Source organism: Neurospora crassa, linkage group VI (genome assembly GCF_000182925.2).
Source record: "Neurospora crassa OR74A linkage group VI, whole genome shotgun sequence".
In the NCBI taxonomy this organism is placed as follows: Eukaryota; Fungi; Ascomycota; class Sordariomycetes; order Sordariales; family Sordariaceae; genus Neurospora; species Neurospora crassa.
Window position 1 is genome coordinate 3,925,411 of NC_026506.1, and position 19,218 is coordinate 3,944,628.

The following is a 19,218-nucleotide window of genomic DNA, read 5'->3' on the forward strand; positions in this document are numbered from 1 at the left end:
ACACATATATCCTGTGAAAAGTGAGATGGGGGGCTTATTCTGGACGATTGACTTACTATGATGGCCACCGCCCTCCCTCCTGCTTCCCTTTTAATGCCAACTATATTCTCTCAACTCCTTTCAAACGGTGAAACTGTAAGCCTCAAGACACAAGGCAAATCGGGAAAGACGAAAAAAGATTCTCCTGGGACACAACACATATACAATATTCTCACCACGGCAGATGAACGTCAGGGGAAGTAGTAACCATCCGATACCCAATCACGAACTATCCCGACAGAAAACAGCACACACATATCGCAAGCACAATAAAAAACAGAACGCAATCAAGTGTAACTAAAAGAGTAAAAGTTGCAATCTAACGCCTTTCCTCCAATCTGATACCCCAACTCCAAATCGAAGTACAGAGAAAAAGTCGAGGAAAGAAGGTAATAACCTCCTAGGAACCTGAGAAAATAAGAACTCGATACAGTATCATCAACCATTAATCCATCCAACCTCCCTCAATTATGGCCTACGCCTCCCAATCATCATCACTAGACAGATCATCCTCAGAATCCGACTCGCTCAAGTCGGCGTCCTCCTCATTCTCGTCCTCCTCCTCTTCATGTACAACTCTACTAACTCCTCTCGTCGCCCTAGCTTCTCTTCGACCTCCCACCGCGCTGCTTTCTCCTACGCGACCGCGGTAGTTGTTGAAGTCCTCGTCGCCGTACGACTCGTTGCTTTGGTCCGAGTCCTCATCTTCATCAGACGAGTCATCCTTTTTCTTGCCCTTCTTCGTGGACTTCGTGGTCTTGCCTTTACCCTTGTCGACGGCCTTTCCCTTGCCTTTGTCGATGGCCTTTCCCTTGCCTTTGTCGATAGCCTTCCCCTTCTTCTTTTTCTTCCCCTTATCACCCTCACCCTCGTCATCATCATCACTATCCTCCTCCTCCTCCTCCTCCTCCTCAGCCCTCCTCGCCTCCTCCCTCTCTCTCGCCCTCTTCCGCCTTCTATACAACTTATCTTTCAGCCTCTTGGCATTCAACCTCCTCAACTCCTCTTTTCGCTTCTTCTGCTCTTCTGTCATTTCTTCTTCGTCTTCCTCATCTTCCTCATCTTCATCCTCGTAGTCATCCTCCTCATTCTGCTTCTTTTTCTTCCCTTTCTTTGCTGCGGCAATAGCATCCTCTGCCTCGCGCGCCCTTGCTCGTCTCTCCGCTTGATACTTCCTGTCGCGATGTTTCTTCCGTTCATCCTTGTCACGCTGAATGCGAGCGGCGCGTTGTGCGGCAGTCTCGTTGGGTGGAATGGGGAGCGGTTGGTAGACATCGGGATCGGGGTCACCGCGGCGGCGTTGACGGGGAAGGGGGGCGGGAGGGGGAGGGGGTGGACGAGGTTGACTTCCTGAAGGACGGGGTTGACTTCCCGAAGGACGAGGTTGGCCTCCTGAAGAACGAGGCTGGCTGGGAACTGTACCAGCTGGGCGAGTTGAGGCTGGCCGGGCTGCTTGACTAGCGGGAGCAGCTGAGCGAGGTGCCTGTTTGGCGGGATCTGCTGCGCGGGACGGTTGCTGAGCTGGAACTCGGGGTTGTGGTGCCGGTCTCTGAGCTGTTGCCGGAGCCGGTGCCGGTGCCGGTGTCGGAGCTGGCTGAGCTTGTGCTACAGCATCCCTTCTAGCTGCCCTTGCTGCCCTCCGCGCCGCGAGTTGCTCATCAGCTTGCTGCCTTTCCGCCTCTCGTCGGGCTTCTTCCTCTTGCAGTTGAGCGACCAGTTGAGCTTCTTCATCCGAATCATGTGCAGCAGGTCTGTTGCGAGTGCTCCGCGTAATGGGCGCAGCAGGAACCGGGGCAGCAGAGGCTCGAGCTCGGGTAGTACGGGATGGGGCCGGGGCAGGAGCAGGGGCAGGAGCAGGGGCAGGAGCGGGAGCGAAAGGATCATCAGGAGCAGCGCTGGAAGCCGCACCAGCACCAGCACCAGCACCAGCACCTCTACCTCCTCTAGAGGCAGTAGCTCCCTTCCTCCCCTTCTTCTTCCCTTTCTTATCCTGCGGCGACTGCTCGTCCGGTTCCTCGACCTCGATAACGTACTGCCTACCCTCTGCCCAGGCCCTCATCATCCTCTCTCTCCTCTCCACATCCCTCCGGTCCAAGGTATCCCTAAACCTCTCCCTGTAACTCCTAATGAACCGTTCCAACGCCTCCCTTCGGACCCTCGCCTCGCCCTCGGCAAAACTCTCCGGATCTTCTTCCAGGTCTTCATCTTCTTCGTCTTCACCCCTGTCCTCCATTTGCAGTGGCCTCGGAAGAGGTGGATGTCCGTGATACCCATGCCCAGGGATGAACTTCCCTCCCGTATGGTCTGGCGGCGGTCGGTCAAGGACGGGCTCTCGATCCTCTAGATGTGCCAGGACCCTTTCTCTCATTTCCCTGAACCCCGTGACTGCTTGATCAAGTGCCTCGTGCAATTGTTCCTCTAGCTGTTCGTCGTTGAGGATGGGACGGGGTGTCCCCTTGACTAGAAACCTGGCGGGTGTCCTGAAGGCGGCACGACGTCTACCTGGGAGCGCTGGTCGATTGACGGTGTACTCGTATCGCGCTTGCCTGTCAAATTGCTGTCGAGAGGTGGGAGAATAGTTGATGCGGTTATTATGTAATTCGAGTAAATAGGCGCGCTGGCGCGGGGTGTACTCGGGCCGGAGGTGGGGAGTGATGTAGTCCGGATGGCGGGGATCGCGGTTGTCGACTGGCGGTGGAGTTTTGGGGAGCTGCTCTTCTCCGTTGTCGACGCCATCAACGCCGCCCATAGCGACATCTTCGTCGTTGTCTTCTTGTTCAGGCGTAGCGTCCCTCTCGGCATGCCTGTTCCTGTTTCGGTCAGGAGAGTGGAACATACTGTCACCTGAATACTCTGACCATCTGTTGGCGCCGGATCCACGAGAGCCACGAGAACCCCTCGATCTGCGAGAGCCACCAGAATGTCCACGCCCAGCACCATCACCATCCTCATCTTCATAATCGCCATCATCCTCGTCCTCCGTATTATGATCCTCATTGTCATCTTTATCCGTCCCCTCAGCGCTAGACATGTCCTCATCTCTCTCCCTATAACCAGTGAACTGATCCCTATCGTCCGAGCCCGGTTCATACCGTCTGATCGGGCCCGGACTGGGTCCCTGACCGGGAACGAACTTGCCACGGCCTGGAATAGGGCGATTCTGAACGGGCTGTTCTCTCACTGGAGGTGCACGGTTGACATGTTTGATTCGGGGTTGTCGGGGTCTGACGGGGGAGGGGATACCTGGTTGTGGAACTTCTTGTTCGGGGTTGGGTTCATCTTGGGCGGCGGCGGCGGCTTCTTCAAGTTCTTGTTGGGCGTTGTGGTCCATGTCTATATCTTCGTTTGGAATGCCAAAAAGATCGTCTTCGTGGCCAAAAAGATCGTCGTCGTCTTCTTCTTCGACGACGTTCTCGACTTCACCATTGTCCGTTTGAGGTTGAGGTGGGAATCGGCGACCAATCGATCGACCTGGACTTCTTATTAAATCTGTGCGTGCTGCACCTGGTGAATGGAGAGGGGCAGAGGGTCCACGCTTTGGATTCCGGCCGGCGGGCTGACGGGGTGGACTCCTCCCGTCGTCGTCACTGGAAGTCGACTCACGACTTGAGATGGAAATGGGTCGGTGGGGGCTGCTTCCCACCCTTCGACCTGGCCTTCTGCCCTCTGAGCCCTGTGAAGATGGCTGGCTTGGCGGATCGCCTCCAGGTGCAGCAGCTTGTGCTCGTCCCGATGGCGGTTGACGCTGGGACTGACCTTGACCTCTTCCAGCCTCTCGCCGGCCTTGAGGCTGGGAAGTTGCCGGGCGTTGACGGTCTTTCTGTCCGTCGCCAGCATCCTCATTGTTACCTCCTTGTTCTTGCTCCGGCTCGTCAGGTGACAATTGTCTTGCCCTCTTGCCTTGATTTCTCTTCTCCTTTAGCCATTGTTGCGAGTTTTCAAGTGAATCACTCCTGTCTCGCTTCTGACCTCTACGTTCTCCGACATTACTCTCTCTTTCATTTCCTTCAAGGACAGTAGCCATGGGCCTTCTTTCCTCAATAATTCCAGGCGCCACATGCTTACTCGGCACAGCACCAGCACCAGCACCCGCACCAGGACAAACAGGTGTACTCCCCTTCGGCAGCGGCACCGACGCCGGCGCCTGACTCTTGCCAGCAGGCCCCCTCTTGATGGGTTTCCTCTTCCCCGTATCCGCCTTTGCTTTCGCAGCCGCTTCCGCCGGCTTGGTCTTTTTCTTCCCTTTTACCTGGTCTTTCTTAGCCGCGGCATCATCTTCAGCAGCTTGTCCCGTTAATCGAGGCCGTTTAGCCTGCGGTTGTGACGAAGATTTGTCTGCTGACCGTTTCAGTGGTCGTTTCCTTTTTTTGGGTCTGACTACTCTTGGTCTGCCCTTTTTCCCAGCCGTGGGGGAAGGGGGTGCGTCGTTGTCATCGTTGGAGGAGCTACTAGTATCCGTTGACTTGCTCTGGAAGTTGAAGTTGATCTTCATGCCATCGATGATTTCCGATAGCTCACTTCTTGGTCTCTTGCCATGTATCTGGGGGGTGTTGGTTGGTCTCGGGGCTGGTGCCGCTTCGAAGTCGAGACGGCGAGCGAGGTTATTGTTCCGGGTCTGGCTTTGAGGAGGGAGTCGACGTCCTCCAGGTCGGAAGAGGGCGGCGCTATTGTCCACGGTAGGGGCTACCAGTACTGATCCCGGGGTGGGAACACGGGCAGACGGCCGGGAGCCTGGGGTTGGTTGAGAACGAGGTGGACTAGGCGTGACGTTCTGTCGCCGGGCGAGTTTGGCACGATCCCGGCTGGAAAGCAGGTCTGGGTCGATATCCCAGTTGTCTTCTTGTTCTCCATTCCCTTCTTCACCAGCGACATCAACATATGCCTTACCATCACCTGCATATACCCAAGGCTCTTCCCAATCCGTGTTCTCACTCTCCCCAGCACTTTCCGCCACCCCCTCTTGCTCCCTCATGCTCATACCCGGCGGATCCTCCACCAAAACACCAACCGCCCTCGCGGCAAAGACCACCGTTAGCATCGTGGCTATCAACTTCGCGTTATACTCCCGAATCACATCCGCGCCATCTTCCTCTCTTGGTGCTTGACTTTCTTCTTCCTCGTTGACAAACGCAGAAGGGATCATCGTGCCCGAAACGGACCTTGCAAGGCGCGCTATACGAGGCTTAGCGTACCGCGCAATCTCGCTGACGTCGTAGACAAGTCCGCCTATGCCACCGACGTTTACCCATAGAGCGGGCTCGCTATTGACGATGCTGTTGTGGGCCCATTGGGCTAGGGTTCGGCCACCGGCGTAGACCAGCTTCGCCCACTGAGCGGCTCTGTGCTTGCGCTGGGTCTTTGTGGCGAGGGTTTTGATGCCGTGGTGTTTCAGCTCGCGGAGAGTAATCTGCCGAGTGGGAGGGCGGTAGATCTTCCCCTTGATTACATCGGCTTTAAGTTTGGATACTTCGCGAAAGATCTCGCGCAGCTGTTGACCTCGCCTAGTCTCGCTGTTGTAGAGTTCCGTGATATCTTGACCGTAGAGTTGGCGGAGGGTTCCGAGCGCTGAGGGGGTAAGCCATGAGCGATATGGAGGTCGGCCGTTGCGGTCCTCGATATAAGCAAGATCGTAAATGTAACCGTTAAGGACCAGGCTCCTAGGGCCGAGCTGGTGATCTGGCTGGACCTCCGGGATTACGAAGCCGATCCGGAGGTGTCCAAACTTTTTCAGGACTTTGGATAGCCTGTCCTTTACGGTCTCCTCTTCGGTGTCCTGAGAGGGGCGAATGATGCAAGAATATGTTTCCTGGTCGAGGACATGCTTCTCGGTGAAGATGTCCGTGACATTGCGAGCGGCGTTGACGGCTAGGCGTCTGGCGCCGCCGGGGTGGTCTTCCACATACTCTGTGGTCTCGTTAAATCCCATTCTTTTGAGAAGTGAACATGCAAGAGGATGGAAACACTAACCAGAAATATCATAGACATTGTTTTGGATGCGAATATACATCCCTACTTCCTTGAAAATATGCCGTCCAAGCTCCCTTTCCGTAAAAACATCCAGTGTCCGTCTCGGCGGGGGTTCCATAATGTAGTCTTTGAGAACTGCGCACCGCCACGGCCACAGCAGGTTTTTAAGATCCATGGGGTTTTTCTTGTACTTATGGCAGAACAGGGTCAAGTCCTGGCAGGTTGCAATGTTGTTGCGGACGAAAATCTTCAAAAAGCCATCGTGTTCCTCTGGGATGCCTGGTGGAGGGGGAAAAAAAGGGTGGTGGAGGTTAGTGATTCTGCTGGAAGCGGGTGTTGAAGTTACTGGTGACACCTGAAGTGACTTACTACTAAGATCAAAAACATCCCTCCCGATATACGCCCACCTTGGCCCCCCATCCCGTCCATGAAACTCTCTCACCTCTTCTAGCGTTCTCTCGCGCAGGAGCTTACCGCGAAACAGCGTATGAGCATTTGACTGGAGATATTTCTTGATCGTGTTATGGATGACCACCCAGCCATGGGGAGACCGTTGGGCAACGTGTGACTTGACTGTGCTTTTTTTGTGGGGGCGGTGGTAGCAGAAAAGGTCCTGAGCGGTTGATTTCCACTGTTCAACTACATGAGCTTTTCGTTAGCACCGCTGGGTCCGTCTCTCACACATCAGTAATACCTATGTCTGCGATTTTCTCACTTCCGCTTACTGTCACTCGTAGTGTAGATAAACAAAGGGGAACGCAAAGCGAATGAAAAAGGAAACACAAAAACGGAAAATACTCACCACCACCACCAAGATCATAGATATGTTCCTCCCCGCGCCACCTTACCAACACCCACCTCGGCCCAGTCGTCTCTTTTAGAGGTCGCCAATGATCAGCAACCTCCCCCCTACTCCAATGCTTTTTTGTCCTCCACACATCCTTCACGTCTGCCAAAGCCTCGTCACCATTATATGTATTGACCCATTCGCCTTCGGCAGGCCACTCGAAGTACGGTTGTCCCAACTTCTCCCAGGTTTCGTCAAAGTTGTGGAAGTTGTAGTGGGCTAGCAAGAGTTGAAAGGCTTCAGATTTGGAGAGAAAGCCATGCTTGTAAAACTCGTCCAGAACGAAGCGGTGGCGGTTGTTAAGCTGCAGCTGGGAGAAATTGAGATCGTCGGGGAGGGACTGGTTAGATCGGATAGGCGAATTTTGCTGTGGGGGAGAGAGCGAAGAGAGGCTTGCGTATTCTATGTCCATAGCATCAGGATCAGTGTCATCCTCTTCTTCCTCCTCCTCCTCCTCCTCCTCCTCGTCGCTATCATCGACATCGTGGGTTACGGATCGCCAGGCTTTTTGGGATCTGCCTGCGCGGAGGGGACCGCGACGGCGGATAAGACCGGCACCGGGGTTACCGCCTCCTCGGCCACCACCATCACCGCCTCGTCTACCGCGGAAACCACGGCCACGAGGTTTGGAGATACCGCGGGTGGGACCCCGGCTCTTCATGGCTTTCGAGACACCGCTCAGTTTCCCAATGTCCAGAACCATCTTTAGACGACTGGCAATACCCTGACCCTGACTCTGTTCCTGACCGCCCATCTCAATGTCACTATCATTATCACTGTCGTCGTCGCTGTCGTCATCACTGTCGTCGTCACTGTCATGATCACTATCACTCATATCATCATCACGATCACTGGCATCAGATGCCCACGAACCGACAGGCGACGACGGCGCGCTCCCTAGGAACGCACGATGTGCATTCCTATTCCTCCGCTTCTCCTCCGCTTCCGACACTTCCACCACGTCGCCGACCTGGTTCGAGCCTCCCTTCTCGAAGCCCATGACCCAGTCCGGAAAAGTAAAGTTGAAGGGCAGCCAGCCCTCAGTTTCCAGGCCGCGGAGATCCGCCTCGTGGTCGAGTGCAGCAAGGAGCTCATGTGCCAACTGCCTGATGGCATCCAGCAGCCCTATGGGAGTCGGGGTGATGGTCCAGCACTTGCGCCCATCGCGAAGGGCTGTGGAAATGACATCGACACGGGCGTCGTAGGCAGTGTGAGACGCATATTTTTGGCCGTACAGGTTCAACGTGGTCCAGGTCGTGCCCGCGTCGTTGCCATATACATGGCGATCGGGAAATCTCCACCTCGTTCCCTTGACAAGAGCGTTGATGCTCGGATGCCAAAGGTTGGGCGCTTCAGTCTGGAAATTCTTTCGCTTGTTTTTGAACCGGACCGCTTTCCTTCGCCAGGGAATAGCCGCTCTCATGAGGTGGAGCAGAATGCGGTAGACGAAGCCCAGGGACTGGGCCGGGCCGGCGCGTTGCTCCCATTCCTCGATCCTCGTCTGAAGCGTGTTGATCATGGCCGTGCAAGTCTTCTCGTCGCGACAGGAGGCGGCATCGCTGAACACTTCGACGCAGTTGCGGCATCCCGCAAGGGAGTAAGGGGTGCGTTGCCAGTAGGCGTAGGCTTGGGTGAAATGGTCATTTTGTCCTGAAATGCCGCGCCAGCGTTTCCATGCTTTCTTGCGGAGTTGGAGGTGGTCGACGCAATCTTGGTATCTAGCGGCTATTTCAGGATATGCGTCAAAGTTTTGGGGGTTGTTGGGGTTGGGGACCACGGAGAAGACGCGGGTGATCTCGTGCTGGTCCAGTACGGGGGTCCTAAAGGGGCGGGGTGGCCGTAGGGCACTTCGGCCTTTGGTTCCTACCAACACGTCCCAAAAATCTTGGAGTTGGAGGGAGGCTGCGAAGAAGGCGGGAATGGGATACCTGTCGAAGGATATGGGCTGACCTGGGGGCCAGTGAATATGGTTGTCGATGGTATAGTTACTTGAGCCATATATCCAAGTGGTGTCTTCAAATGTGTATAGGGCCAGCCCATACTGCCGCAAACCGGGCAGTGTGGACGGAATTAGATCATTTTCTGTGCCTTCTGGGGTGTAGCGAAATGTACCACCAAAGAGATTATTCTCGATTGAATAGCCCAGCTCAGCCACCCACTCGTTGTTGTATACCTAGGACCATTTGTCAGGCAACGTAGCGGGAAGGAAGAGGCGGTATCACTTACTGGTTCGTACGTATCAGGAGCGTCACCTTCTTTAAGCAATGCGGCAAAGTTAAGCGCATGCTATATCTCGGAGAATGTGGTCAGTAAGAGACAGGCTCTGTGGGATGAGGAAAAGGGACCAACGTACCGCCAATTCGTGTATCATCTGGACAAACGTTAGCATACTCATCCAAGCAAGAGCAATGTGGCGTCAGATAGTACATACCGTAACGGCAAACTGCAGACGAGCAATGTGTTTTTCGCCGTATCGAAGACATTCCGCCGGGTTGTTGGTACCGTTGTTGTCTTGCAGCAAAGTCCTCAAAATCCGAGCATTCATGCGAATGACGACAAATTGTTCGTCTGTGCTCTTGTCCTTTGCAAGCATTGTATATGCCGACGTGAACTTGTCCCCCCTCGAATTTGCGAAGCCAAATGCATTAGGATCGTCGCCGTCAAAGAAGGACCAAACAATGCGGTCGGCGAGGTCAGTGGTCTCGTTGTAAAGCCGTATCCGTGCGGCCTGGGTCAAGGGGGCATCTGGGTCACCGTGAGCTTGAAAGCGCTGGGCCTCGACGCCCGTCCGTCTGTTGTATCTTTGGTACTCGGTTCCCGTAATTGGGTCCCAGTCTTTTAGCAAGAGGGCGTGTAGCCACTTGGTACACTGGGCCTCGGCAAAGATCTTGTTTGCCATCTCTACGCAGATGCCCAACTCGGCAAAGACGTCGGGATTGTCGATGGACCAATGGGGAGCGGTGAGAGACGTGTCGGTAATGTCGACGGGGGACTTGAGGTCGTACCAGCGGGCCTTTTGGAAGATTGGGTGCCACATTTGGGGGTTGACGGCGATGGAGGCTTCGCTGACGGGGGGGAGGCTCTGGTGAAGAGAGGCGAGTTGCCAGGCCTTGAAGCCATCGTTGATCTCGTGCTGGAAGCGCTCGGCCAAAAAAAAGGTATCCAACTGGGGCGGCGACGGGATGGGCAGAGGATCTTGACGTGCAGCTTCTTCATTGCTCATGTCCATGCCCAAGCTGGGCAAGGAGGGATACTGGGTCTCGAGACCCGACTGGCCAAAGTTTATAAAGTAAGGGTTCATCCAGCCGCCATAACGCCGAAGCTCTTCCGTATGTGGATATTGTGGGAGAGAGTCCTCGGTATCCGGCCCAATCTCGCCAATGGAAGCGTATGTTGCGCGGCCCATGATGTTGATGTTGTCGTGCTTGCTGCGGTTGTTGTTGTGGTGGCGGTGGTGGTTGTTGAACGTTGTCGAGGAAGCATGATGGACAGGACGCCGTGGCGAGTAGAGATGTGGAAGTCATGGGCATTTTGGGATCGTGGCAGCTCAGTGGTAACTCGGGCACAAGATCAACAAAGGGGACAAAGGGGGAGAGCCGCAAACGTCAATAGCAATTATGTAGCTTGAAAGCTCGAGTCTCGACACAATGAGCCGAGCTTTCTTTGAGACAGCGAAGGGTGAGTGTGGGAGATGATTTGAAGCATCTTGCCTCATAACGGGTTGCGCACAAAGTTGGACATGTCGAGGATGAACATGGTATTATTATGGTGAAACAAATCATGAGCTATGGCATATGTTGTCTTGTTCTCTCGAAAGCGTATTTGATAAGAGATATCAAGAGTTGAGGACTCGGTCGTCGAGTGTCCGAGGGAAGATGAGCAGAGAACAAAGAAAATGCCATGCTCGCGGCTGAGCTACAGCTTCTGCAAAGGGGGAGAAGAACATCAAAGGAAGACGCCGAAAAGAACAATGAAAGAAGCTTGAACGGGTATGGCCTCGGCTCCTCATAACTACCTCTAGGTCAGCCCATGAATGAGTCTTGTTGGCTCCGTGTACTTGGTCATGACGGATTGAGCGACGAAGACAAAATGGGATGTGAGAGATGTCCAGATTAGGCTGACGAGACTCTTATCGATAAGGCGCCTTGTAAATCAACCAGACATCAACTTCCCTTGTACCAGGACAAAGAAAAAGAAAACGAAAAAAAAAAAAAAAAAAAAAAAAACCAAGATGAAGAGACTCCAATGATGACCCGGGAGGAAATGCTTGATTGCCTGGTGGTGACTTGAAGTTGCCGGGTTTCCTCCGCCTCACTCAGCTCAATACTTCCTTTTCGAATGGAAAATTTTCACGGTGAGATGCACTTTCCCCACGAATACTACCTCTACAGAGTCCAAACCAAGGAAGGCACATTCGAGCAGAACTGCAGCTTGTAATCTCTCTCTTTCAAGATGGGAAGAAATAAAACTGTGAATGGCCTGGATTGGGAAGGGACTTTGCGGAGGAGAAAAGCAAAACACTCTGAAAAAGGAAACCGGGCATGCGACCGCTGCACTCCCCTGGCAGGCGGCAGTCACTTGACCACCACTGCACGTCAGTTCAACCCATCTCGTCTTTCTTTCCGTTAGTAGTCAATCAGCGTCGGGTGTTGAATCCTCATTCTCACTCGTAGGATGTCGATCTGAAATTGGATTGCGCCGACTTCGCAACGACTGACATCCCACCATGCCGTGGTGTTTGTTGTTGGCTGTCCACGCAGTTCGCGCCATGACGCCCAGGCGCCGCAAAGTGACATAAGATGGACAGGGGAAAAAGTGACGTTGAAGAAAAAGGGCCAAGAGGTCCAAGACATTGTAAGACAAGCTTCATGTTTGTCCAACCTTGTTGTTGAGTGTGCATACGCGGGTGACGCCAAGCGGGCCAAGGTTGATGGTGTTGATAATTCGCCGAGGAGAAGGGCGGGAGTGGTGATGAATCTGGGCGTTGGACCGTTCGTTAGTGTACTTGGGTACCTAGCTAGTATACTAGTTGCTTGGTGCAGAAGGGGCTCCACCACATGTGCTGCAATGCGCTTCCCTTATTGGCTGTAAAAGGGTAAGCAGTTCTTGTCGTCGTTTGCGTCAATGCTTTTTGCTGTTGCTAAATGCTTATGCTAGAAGGGGTCCCGTCTGTGACAAATTTTCATATCCCAAGCCAGATCGCTTGCTTGACCTGAAGTCAATCTCGGCAAATGGATCACAGATGAGGTATTTTCAAGAGCCGTGCCTAGTCAATTCGACCAGACCATCAAGGTATCGATTACTCGGTGAAATATTGTTCTCTGTTGTTGTGTCCAGCTCAACCTCGGCCTGAACCCCCAGCTCCTAGCATAAGCGTTTAACATTGGCGCAAGCGTTTGACAACAGACCTGCCCAGAACCTCGCTCCCATCCCCCGCCGCGCCATCACCCCGCCACATGGACCCTGTAAGACTCCACTGTTTCCGCTGAACCCCCCGGGGAAGTCCCCTGAGGTCGGACTCTGGGGCTCACTGTCGGGGCACGAGCCTTTGAGCCTCTTGTGGATTGCCCGTGGGCTTTGTCATTTTGCTGGTCTCCGCAAAATATGACGACAACTGCGACTTGTGGTGCGATTGACGGGTGCCCGGTGGTTGGGTGTGTTGTACAACCTCTTCTCCTTTCTTTTTCTTCTCCTTTCTTTTTTTTGTAAACTCCATGATTTCTTCAATCACAGTAATAACCATGCTCGTTACACTACACAACCTCTCTTCTTTCTTCGGCGATTTCTGTGACGTGACAGAGTGTCAACACCTTCAACTTTAAGCTGACCAAAGGGGGGGGGGGGGGGGGGGGGGGGGAAAAAAAGAAAGGAAAAAACAAAAACCTTTCGACGACTATCAATGACACACTCGAAGACGTTCGCTTTCGGGATCGACAATCGAGTCGTGTATGTACGCGCAATGCTGTCCTGAGTATGCTCACCCTGCTAGTCTAGTCTAGTAGACTACTCCAAAAAAACGAAGCGACACCGACACCGACACCGACACCGACACCGACGAACGCACAACAACTTCCATTGGCCTGCTTCTTCAACAAGATGACAAAAATTGTGGCCATGGAAATGCGCCAAGAGGATACCAAGGCTGGGCCAAGAACGGCCCAAGACTTCTCCAAGACAGCTCTCCTTTGTCCCGCCGCCGCGGCAGTTTGACTCAGGCAAGGCAGCCTGGGCAGGTCTCGTCTGTTTGTCGGGTAACTGTGATAAACTTGCAGTGATAATCCAGGAGCCTTGGCCTTGGCGCAGGCTTGGTATTCGAGAAAGGAAGGGATCAGTGCGGACGAGTCGGGGGGAACATGTGTTCAGACACTGATTTCGAAGCCAAGACGTTGGCCAAGACCACGATGGCGAGACGAAGAATTCCATCGATTTGGTCAGCCTGTCTTGTCCGTGTGTTGTAGGAAATATAAGTATATCTACCTACGAGCTGGACCCCGTCCTCGGCCCGTCCTGTTTACTCTTGCTTCTCTACAGCTCATGTTTACATGTTGATGCTGGCTATTGGTGTCTTCACTACTTACTAGCACAAACACACCAGACAGAGCAACATATCCTTTCCACACAACAACTGACCCCTACAGGCAAACATGACCAAGACGGAGCCTGATAAGGCTGCTGCTGGCGACCATGTCTCTGGCCAAAGCAACAAACCCCTTTCCCGACCTGCCCACGCCTTGACCCATCAAGATCTCGCCCACGAGATTGGAGCCGACCCCCTCTCCGGTCTCACCCCCGACGAAGCCAAGCGTCGGCTTGAGGAATATGGGAAAAACGAACTGGGCGAGGCTGAAGGTGTCCAGCCCATCAAGATCATCATTGCTCAGATTGCCAATGCCATGACGTTGGTATGTTTTCCTTTCCCTTCTTCTTCTTCTTCTTTGTTCCTTTTCCTTTTCTGTGACAGCAACTGACAACAAACAGGTCCTCATCCTGGCCATGGCCGTCTCCTTTGGTATTAAATCCTGGATCGAAGGCGGTGTCGTTGCCTTCGTCATCGGCCTCAACGTCGTCGTCGGTTTCTTCCAAGAGTACTCTGCCGAAAAAACCATGGACAGTCTACGCTCTCTTTCCTCTCCCACCGCCACCGTCGTCCGCGGCGGCGAGGCCATGGTCGTCCCCTCTGGTGAAATTGTCCCCGGTGATCTAGTTGAAGTCAAAATGGGCGATACTCTGCCGGCTGATATCAGGTAACCTGTTGACCATTCTCTCCACTACCCGCCTTTGCAATGGCTGATCAGGTTCTTCTTTGGATAAACAGGTTGATCGAAGCCAAAAACTTTGAAACCGACGAAGCTCTCCTAACCGGCGAATCCCTTCCCGTTCGCAAGACGGTTGAGTCTACTTTCGACGACACCACCGGCCCTGGCGACCGTCTCAACGTCGCCTACTCCTCCTCCACCGTCACCAAGGGAAGAGCAAAGGGTATCGTTTTTGCTACCGGCACGTTTACCGAAATCGGCGCCATCGCCTCTGCTCTCAACAAGAAAGACTCCAAGGTCCGTCCCGTCAAGCGCAAGCCCAATGGCCACGCTGGTCCCCATCGTTATCTGGAGGCGTACACTTTGACTCTTGGAGACGCCCTCGGTCGGTTTTTGGGTGTCAACGTCGGCACTCCGCTGCAGAGGAAGCTGTCGAAGCTGGCTATGTTGCTCTTTGGCATCGCGGTTATCTGCGCCATCATCGTCTTGGGAGCGAACAAGTTCAACACCCGTCAGGAAGTTATCATTTACGCCGTGGCCACAGGCCTGTCGATGATTCCGGCGAGTTTGGTGGTGGTGTTGACAATCACCATGGCGGCTGGCACCAAGAGGATGGTGGAACGGAACGTCATTGTGCGCAACCTCAAGTCTTTGGAAGCCCTGGGCGCCGTGACGGACATTTGCTCGGACAAGACTGGCACGCTTACTCAAGGAAAAATGGTAGCGAGAGGTGCTTGGATCCCGGGAATGGGCACTTATACCGTCGAACTGGGTGATGAGCCGGTGAATCCTACCAAGGGCGACATCCGCTTTGCGAAGCAGATGCCGTCGGAGGTTGATTTCAAGTCGACCAACGCTGAAAAGAGCTCTACCGGCCCTGTTACGGCCCCTGGAGAGCTCTTGACATCCAGCACCACCCGTCTCCAAGACTTCCTCTCCGTCTGCTCCCTTGCCAACCTTGCCACCGTCTTCTCCAAGGAATCCGAAGAAACGCCCGGCACCGAACAATGGCACGCGCGCGGCGACCCGACCGAAATCGCCATCCAGGTGTTTGCTTCCCGCTTCGACTTTAACCGTCTCCGTCTTGTCTCCGGTTCCAATCCCGAATGGCAAGAAGTCGCCGAATTCCCGTTCGATTCGGACGTTAAGCGCATGTCGGTGATCATGAAGAATACGCAGACGCAAGAACACTGGGCCTTCACCAAGGGCGCTGTGGAAAGGGTTATTGGTGCTTGCGTCAACTACTTTGACTCTGACGGTCCCGACGCGGAGGCTAAGCCCGTAACTGACGAGTTCCGCGCCGATATCCTGAAGAACATGGAATCTTTTGCCTCTCTCGGTCTACGCGTCCTGGCCCTCGCCTCCCGCCGTCTTCCCTCCGACGGCACCACCTGGAACGAAGAAACGTCCCGCTCCCTCATCGAATCCGAGCTCACCTTCCGCGGCCTGATCGGGCTCTACGACCCTCCCCGCCCCTCGTCCGCCTCGGCCGTCCACCAATGCCACGAAGCCGGTATTTCGGTCCATATGCTCACTGGTGACCACCCAGAGACCGCCAAGGCCATCGCCATCGAAGTAGGCATCCTGCCCCCTCTCTCTTCCATGTCCCGCGTCTCTGCAGCTGTCGCCCACGCAATGGTCATGACCGCCTCGCAGTTCGATGCCTTGTCCGATGACGAAGTTGACGCTTTGCCCGTTCTCCCACTCGTCATCGCGCGCTGCGCTCCCTCTACCAAAGTCCGCATGATCGAAGCCTTGCATCGCCGTGGTCGCTTCTGCGCCATGACGGGCGACGGCGTCAACGACTCTCCTTCCCTCCGTCGCGCCGACGTCGGTATCGCCATGGGTCTTTCCGGTTCGGACGTAGCCAAAGACGCCTCGGACATTGTTCTGACAGACGACAACTTTGCCTCCATCGTCGCCGCCATTGAAGAAGGCCGTCGCATTTTCGACAACATCCAGAAATTCGTCCTGCACGTCTTGGCGGAGAACATCGCTCAGGCAGGCACCCTGCTCATCGGACTGGCATTCAAGGACGCCTCGGGCCTTTCCGTCTTTCCCCTGGCTCCCGTGGAAATCGTCTGGATCATCATGATCACCTCCGGTCTACCCGACATGGGCCTCGGTTTCGAGCGCGCCGTTCCCGACATCATGGCGCGTCCCCCGCAATCTCTAAAGACAGGAATCTTTACTTTGGAATTCATCATCGACATGATCTTTTACGGACTGTGGATCACGGCGCTATGTCTGGCCTCGTTTGTGTTGCGGGTCTACGCCTGGGGCGACGGCGACTTGGGCAGCGGCTGCAACGAGCATTACTCGGACTCCTGCGAGACCGTGTTTCGCGCGCGCGCCACCACTTTCGCGTGCTTGACGTGGTTTGCCCTCTTCCTGGCTTGGGAGCTCGTCGATATGCGCCGCTCCTTCTTCCGGATGCAGCCTGGCTCCAAGAAGTACTTTACGCAATGGATGGTGGACGTGTGGCGCAACAAGTTCTTGTTTTGGGCGATCGTCGGCGGATTCGTCACGCTGTTTCCTACGCTGTATATCCCCGTGATTAATCATGCCGTGTTCAAGCACACGGGCATCTCGTGGGAGTGGGGTATTGTGTTTGTTGCGGCGGGACTGTTCTTTGGTGGTGTTGAGGGGTGGAAGTGGGCTAAAAGGGTTTTCCTCAGGAGACGCGCGAGGAGGGGAGCTGCCAAGAGCGGTGGAGGAGCAGGAGGACAGGGCAAATTGTGGAAGGATATGGATGTGGAGGAAAAGATTTTTGGAGAGTATTTTGGGTCGCCTGCTTCTACGGATGAGGTTTCGCTTCAGGATACTCATACTCGTGGGCATGAAAAGAAGAATGATGAGGGAGCCACGGGCCAGCGCCAGGAGAACCAGGGACGGGATTGACTAAGAAGGGGCGGGAAGCCCCGGGCGGAAGTCGTTGTTGGTGAGGGTGGCATTGTCAAAGTCAAAGTCGTGGTCACAACTGATGCAATTGCAGCGGTTGGCGATCATGATGATGATGATGACAGTGTCAATGGTGGTGGTGGTGGTGGTGGTGGTGGTGGTGGTGGTGATAAGTGCAAGGTGAGTCGCTCATGCAGGAGTGGCAGTCGCAGTGGTCAAACAGGACTGCAGTTGGCGTCCATCGTGTCGACCACGACAGCAGCAAAGGTGGGTGAAAGCCTTTCCTTTTGGGTTCTTGTAGCCCCCTTCTCTCCTGTGCAACAAAAGCAGCTGCTACGGTTCCAGGCAGACTGCTGCTTTGGTTACGCAGATGCTGGTCAAGCCGAGGAGAGGTCTTTTGGTTCTGGCTCTGTTGATGGTGTTGTTGCGAAGGTTGATGGTACTGGTGTTGGGAATCGGGTGTTGAGATTGGCAAGATCAAGAATGATGAAGAGAGAAGAGGAGGAGGAGGAGGATAATGTCTGTCGTTACCGTTATTGTACACCGAGAAAGATTGTCTGTCCTTATCGTAGAATTAGCAGTAGTAGTAGTAGTAGTAGTAGCAGTAGTAGTGTGATAAGTAGCACCGGCGTTGATGTCGGGGAAAATATATATAAATGGTGTAGAAAACTTGCTGTGTCCGGGGTGGTTTCGGTTGTGAGTTGTGATTGTTGGAATGAGCTTCCACTTGTCACCCTTGGCCAGCGGAGAGTGGGGATGTAGACGAGCTGCACTAACAGCTTGACCCCCTACCTTTTTGTCTGGTATAGAGCATCGACGTTAGTGCACTGCACCTCCACCTGTACATCACCTGAGTGTCTCACTAACAGAGCTATTGCCTATCCTCGCTTTATTTTGCTTGATGATGTTAACACTACCCGAATCCTTCGCGTCACTACCACCACCAACCCCGACCGTACCCCGACCCCAAAAAGGGCTTTCTTTCGGCAGCTACTAGTAGCTCTAGCTACTATAAATCCACGATACACCATACCGCGCCCTTCACATGACAGAATCCGCACGATCGGCAAACAAAGAGTGGAACTGCGACATTGGAGGTGGTTACACGGAGCCGCTCCGTCGTCAGCTCGTTGAAGTTGACTTTTCCGGTCCTTCTCCGGTTACTCTAGCGATCGCCCGGCTTGTAACGCATGGACCACTGGACCCGACCGACCCGCGCGCCGCGCCCTTTGGTTTACAATGGGTGGGGTTGTTGAAAATGGAAAATGGGAAATGGACTTGGCCTGATGCGGGCATGCGGTGCGGCATGCGACGGCAGATTTACCTAAACTGCGACTATAGTGAAAAAAAAAAAAAAAAAAAAAAAAAAAAAAAAAAAAAAAAAAAAAAGGATGGCATACTATGGCCGGGAATAACGAACGGGATGGATCGCAGGTGGTTTCTGTCTTGGCTTTTTACGAGTTCTGGGCCTTTTTAGGGAGGAGAGGAGAGGGGAGGGGAGGTACAATAGGTACATGGAGGGAGGTAGAGGCAGAGAGAGGTAGAGGGGGAGGTAACGGTAGAGAACGGACGGACGGACGGATGGAAGAGAACTCGCATCCTCAATTTTGCTATTGATGATAGCATCTCACGTCTCACGACATCCCGATTCTGATAGCGTTATGTTCAGTTTATACAGTATCTGGTTGATTGTTGATTGATACCATCGTCAACAATCCACTCCCAAAAATTCATAGCGGACACCACTGTAAAAAAAAGAAACCTAGAGTCGAACTCGACTTCGGCATTCGCTCGGCAACCGTTCCTTGTCTTCCCCAAAAGTCCCAAGTCCCAAGTCCCCAGTCCCAACCTCTACCTTGACACACCAAACACAAACAGGGAATAGCTTCCGTAGTCCCCCCTCTCCCGTTGACCTATCATCTTTTATACTTTTCAGAAGCTAGCAAGCTTAAGGTTTAGCCTTTCTTTCCTTCTGGCATGACGCATCGAAATTCGGCCGAAGTGGAAAATTCTGGGGGTGTGTAGGTGTGGTGTGGGCTCCGTCGGTTGTGGACACCCGGCCCGTTGGAGGTTCGGGTCTTGTGAAGAAGGTGCGGTCTGCATAACAGTTGACTACTATTTCGTTTCTCTCCAAAATAGTCCCCTTTGATTTTGTTGTTTGGGGTTCCATCGTGCTCTGCTTTTCAAGCTTGGTGATTTATTTTGTTT

At 53.9% G+C, this 19,218-nt stretch overlaps 2 protein-coding genes across 2 annotated transcripts; one reads left to right on the forward strand and one right to left on the reverse strand.

Annotated features, from left to right (window-relative positions):
* Positions 1–514: 514 nt before the first annotated feature.
* Positions 515–10,259, reverse strand: NCU05047 (hypothetical protein; the record flags this gene model as incomplete). Its single annotated transcript, XM_951328.2, has 7 exons — positions 515–5,943; positions 6,007–6,285; positions 6,376–6,645; positions 6,809–9,026; positions 9,080–9,139; positions 9,207–9,224; positions 9,285–10,259. 7 exons carry the CDS (start codon positions 10,257–10,259, stop codon positions 515–517), a joined length of 9,249 nt encoding a protein of 3,082 aa, XP_956421.2.
* Positions 10,260–12,743: 2,484 nt separating this feature from the next.
* Positions 12,744–17,679, forward strand: ena-1 (E1-E2 ATPase-1). Its single transcript, XM_951261.2, has 3 exons — positions 12,744–13,755; positions 13,832–14,097; positions 14,169–17,679. The coding sequence occupies exons 1-3, from the start codon at positions 13,498–13,500 to the stop codon at positions 17,008–17,010; spliced, it is 3,366 nt and encodes a 1,121-aa protein (XP_956354.1). The 5' UTR covers positions 12,744–13,497; the 3' UTR covers positions 17,011–17,679.
* Positions 17,680–19,218: the final 1,539 nt, after the last annotated feature.

Excerpts from the sequence above, each read along its gene's own strand:
- ena-1 (XM_951261.2), top strand. The coding sequence starts at position 13,498 with ATGACCAAGACGGAGCCTGATAAGGCTGCTGCTGGCGACCATGTCTCT. Across the intron at positions 13,756-13,831 it reads TTGCCAATGCCATGACGTTG|GTCCTCATCCTGGCCATGGC; the intron begins GTATGTTTTCCT and ends GACAACAAACAG. Across the intron at positions 14,098-14,168 it reads ACTCTGCCGGCTGATATCAG|GTTGATCGAAGCCAAAAACT; the intron begins GTAACCTGTTGA and ends TTGGATAAACAG.